General features: G+C 33.3%; 1 protein-coding gene across 1 annotated transcript; it reads right to left on the minus strand.

Moving 5' to 3' along the window:
- Positions 1-576: 576 nt before the first annotated feature.
- LOC104882669 (probably inactive leucine-rich repeat receptor-like protein kinase At5g48380) lies at positions 577-918 on the minus strand. Its single transcript, XM_010666786.1, has one exon. The coding sequence runs from the start codon at positions 916-918 to the stop codon at positions 577-579; it is 342 nt and encodes a 113-aa protein (XP_010665088.1).
- Between the last annotated feature and the right edge of the window lie 3,573 nt (positions 919-4,491).

Genomic DNA, 4,491 nt, shown 5'->3' on the forward strand with positions numbered 1-4,491 from the left:
GTTGTGGAGTTGGGTTCTGTGAAGTCATTACCTGAAAAGCTTAGAAATGTTGCAGATAAGATAGAGATATATATGTCCCATGCACATGCAATTTTAACCATGCATGGCCACCTTTCCCAGGCCTAGTACAAGCTTCTAAACTCTAGTAGCAGCCCGATGCAAGATAAGTATTGGAACGCTTCATTCAGTTGTGATTTGCACCCTTGTGTCAAGCTTGCTTCTAAATATAAAGTCGTCCAAGGATAGGATCCTTATATGACAATTAAGACAAAGGAGGATAAAAATCAGATGCTTAATGGTGTTGATAATGCCATCTTCGTCATCAAGCACAAGAGTTTGATGGAAGCGATTTTAGAGTCTTATAGTCGGGTTCTTCAGGATTTCAAACTCTGAGGTGCAACCCAGCTTGGACAATGGGGGTTTAGTGGTTTGTGAAAGATCACTACTTATTTACCGAAGTTCAAAGCAACATTCCCATCCAGCTTTTCATCTAAAAGTAGCTTTGGAAATATTCAAAACCTTGGTCTCCTTCAAGTTATTTATTACTCATTCAATGACATTACAAGGTAACTCAGGTCATAATTTCCATCCAGCGCAGGCCGCATTCGCCTTGCACCGTAGGGTCCAAGGTGTTTTCAATCCACGACCCCTAGCAATACTCTCATTCATTCGATCACTCACCCATTTAATCAACCCGCGTTGCTCTGTCTCTCTTTGGGCATCAGTATTGGGGATAGCAGTTGGGCTCTTCCCGGTCACCATCTCTAAAACCTTGATTCCATAGCTGTAAACGTTTGCCTTGGAGGTGATGAGAAGGTTGAATACCCATTTAGGAGCCAATGCATTATTTGGTTCCTTTGACCCTCGAGAAGCTAGAACTGTCAAACCCACATTCCTGAGTCGAACCACTCTATGCATAAAGCCTCAACCAAACCCACAACATCACCCTCACCAATCACTCTTCACCCACTGAACCCATCACCATACCAACCACCTTCAGTTCTTCCTCAACTCATCACCATACCAAACCCACTTCTTGATCTCACTACCTTCTCCACTCATTCCATCATTCGTTCCTCATAAACTTCTTTCCCATTTTTTCCATGTGCATGCAACCCGCATACATGACCACTTTGGCGCATGCATGACCCCTTTGGATACCTCATTTTCCAAGACTACAGTTGCATGGAAATTTCCGTCAATGGAAAGAAAGACTTGTATGTCAAGAATGTGTAGAGAACTGTTATGGAATGGGTTCTAAGAAGATCTACTATAGTTTGCATGCAATGCATTGCCTCTCTTCACAACTCATACACGTGGCATATGTCATTGTTGGTTTTGACAGGGAACAAGCCATACCCAAATTCTATTCATGCAGTGGAATATCATCGGCTATCATTGGAGTCGACATCTCTCATAAATTGGACAAACTAGAAGCTTTGCTTTTACTCTCAAGTTTCAACTAGAGGATTCCATTGAAATGGTAGACTTGAAGAAGCTTGCCTATGTGCTGGAATGGCCCATAATCCTCAATCCTTTGGTGTGTGGCCACTTCAACCTCTTGTAGTTGATGATCCAAACACAGTGGCTTCATGGTAACACGTTCAGCAGGCCAATTCCTGAGAACATTGGAGAATTAACTTCTTTAAAAGATCTGTATGGAGATGGTAAGTCAAATTAGGCAATCTGAGGCTACTACACTAGGTTACTCAACAGATCTTCAACCTACAAATACTCAAGTATATGATTTGGAGATGTGAGTGAAATTGATGGAGAAAGAAAGAAATGTCCTGGAAGCTATATGTTTTTTTATATTCTTTGAATTCGATTACCATAATGAAGCTACTACTAGACCCCACTTGTAAAGACTCCAGCACTATGACAAGCCTTGAATGAAGATGCGTTTCTCAGAGACCTTAATGACTTTGCTGGTACCATACAAGATGAGCATTGTTTTGATGATGACACCATGCATGACTGGAATGATACTGATAGCTGCTAGTGCTATATAGAACAATATGATTCATGGAACAAGGCAAGTGCAGGAAGATCCACAAAGGTTGAAAAGACAGTTCAGAACCTCTATTTTGTTAAAGGTCTTGCTCAGAAAATGGGACCAAAGGATTTTGCAATTTATAATAAGAAAATGTGATTGCCTCAAGTTGATCATTTGTAGCTAGGGATTAGAAACCGCCTTTAAGACAATAGTAATAGCTCCAAAACATGTTCACACTGGTAGGCTTAGAGCTTGAAGATCAAATACATATGTGTTCTATTCCAACACTCCTTGCCCTTGGGCCACACTCCTACATGGCCATGCATGGCCACCCTCAGTGTACTACCTCAAAGGGCCGAGTTTCGGTCATCTTAATTCTTCATCTTTTAATGTTAAAAAATTAACTTTTTTAAAAAAAATTCCATTCTCAAATAATTTTCTAAAATTTCAATTTTCAAAACTTTCATTTTCAAATAATTTTCCAAAATTCCAATTTTTAAATTTAAATTTAAAAAAAATTTCATTCTCAAATAATTCTTCAAAATTCCAATTTTTAAATTTAATTTTCAAAACTTCCATTTTCAAATAATTTTTTAAAGTTCAAATTTTCAAATTTCATTTTTAAAAATTCCATTTTCAAATAATTTTCCAAAATTCCAATTTTCAAATTTAATTTTTTAAAATTCCATTCTCAAATAAATTTCCAAAATTCCAATTTTCAAAACTTCCATTTTCAAATAATTCCCAAAATTCCAATTTTCAAATTTAATTTTTTTTAAAATTCCATTATGAAATAATTCTTCAAAATCCCAAATTTTAAATTTAATATTCAAAACTTCAATTTTCAAATAATTTTCAAAACTTCAATTTTCAAATAATTTTCAAAACTCCAATTTTCAAATAATTTTAATTTCACTCCAGTTTTCAAATAATTTTAAGTCATTTCTTTTCTTCTTCTTTCCTTAGGATTTAGAGTCACAAAAAAAATATCGTTTTTAATAACTTGCTACATTTTCCTTCAGGTAAGTACTTTCACAAATTTTCTTTGATTTTAAAATAATTTTCCATTTTTCTCGATTTTTTTTAATAAACAAGAATGAATTTTCATAATTACAAAACAATGGAATTTATGAGATTAATTCATGCAAAATCAATTGGGTTTTGGTGGGGACCCTACTTATGAGTTTTCTCCCTTGATTGTCAATTGTTATACTTAATGAAATTTTTTTGATCTTTGTCTTACTCTTTGATATGCATGTGATACTTTTATACTTGAGCTAACTTTGTTTCCATGATAGGACACTATTACTTGCTGCTAAGACACAATCTCACTCCCACTTTACTTATTCTCATGCATGTTTCGTTTTATTATTTGATCATTTCATTGGTATCCACTGATTTCCTTACCAATTGCAACACTTGCTTCACTTTTATCAGTAGAGACCTCATTATAGGCTTAGATAGGTGTTATGGTCTTTCTTCGTACCTTCTTGATAAGTAACCTAATCCCCGGACTCAACTTTGATTTTCCACAGACCGTCTTTTCCAAATAAGGAATCACACTTAGGGTTTTCTTTCTTATATTGTTTTCCCTTAAAAATAAAACAAAAATAAGTGATGACTCCAATTATTTTCTAAAAATCATATTTTTCACCAAATAAATAAAAAATGAGTTTCACCGTCGAGTGGGGACAAACGTGAAAAATACGAGTCCACAAATGTTTTAATAAAAATATTTTTATTTTTATTTTAAATAAATGAATATAAATATATTAAAGGAATTTAAGCTGAATTTTTTTATTATAAAGATTTGATAAATATTATCTTTAATCGTATTTATGTTAATTATACTTATAAAATAACTTTAATATGTGTATTTTTACTTATTTTTATCATTTTTTTTTAAAATTTCTAAATTTTTTCATGAATTTTGAACTATTTCTCTTCTATCAATATTTTTGTCAAAATATCCACTGATATTTTCAATATATTCTTAAAATTCAACTACTGATATATCTGTGTTTATTGATAATTCAAACCTTGTATATGTCACCATCCAACAAAGATAGTCCACATGGATTGGAATTTTTTTTTTTTAAAAAAAATATATTGAAGAGAAAAATTAGGCAAACCCTATCTTCTCCAAACATCAACCATTTTTTTCTCTCTTCCCTTCACCATCAAGACGACAATCTCTTTATTCTAACACCAACCATTAGCCCCAAATAAATGTCCAAACATTAACCCCAAATAAACTCTAACTCCAAAAAGAGCCCATTTTTTTTCTTTTCTTCACTTCACTACCAATGAAACCATTTCTCCCATTCTTTCCTCGTTTTAATTTTCCTTTCAAGAGAAAGAAATAAACAAATACAGACAAAGAGCAAATGAAGTATAGAAATATTGTAGTTGCATTTCACCTTTGAAGCCAAGGTTTTCTGGGTAATATATGTATTTATTAAATTTTATCATTTTTTTTTATATTTTGGTTTTTA

The sequence above is a fragment of the Vitis vinifera genome, chromosome 18, assembly GCF_030704535.1.
Source record: "Vitis vinifera cultivar Pinot Noir 40024 chromosome 18, ASM3070453v1".
Classification (NCBI taxonomy): Eukaryota; Viridiplantae; Streptophyta; class Magnoliopsida; order Vitales; family Vitaceae; genus Vitis; species Vitis vinifera.

Excerpts from the sequence above, each read along its gene's own strand:
- LOC104882669 (XM_010666786.1), bottom strand. The coding sequence starts at position 918 with ATGCATAGAGTGGTTCGACTCAGGAATGTGGGTTTGACAGTTCTAGCT.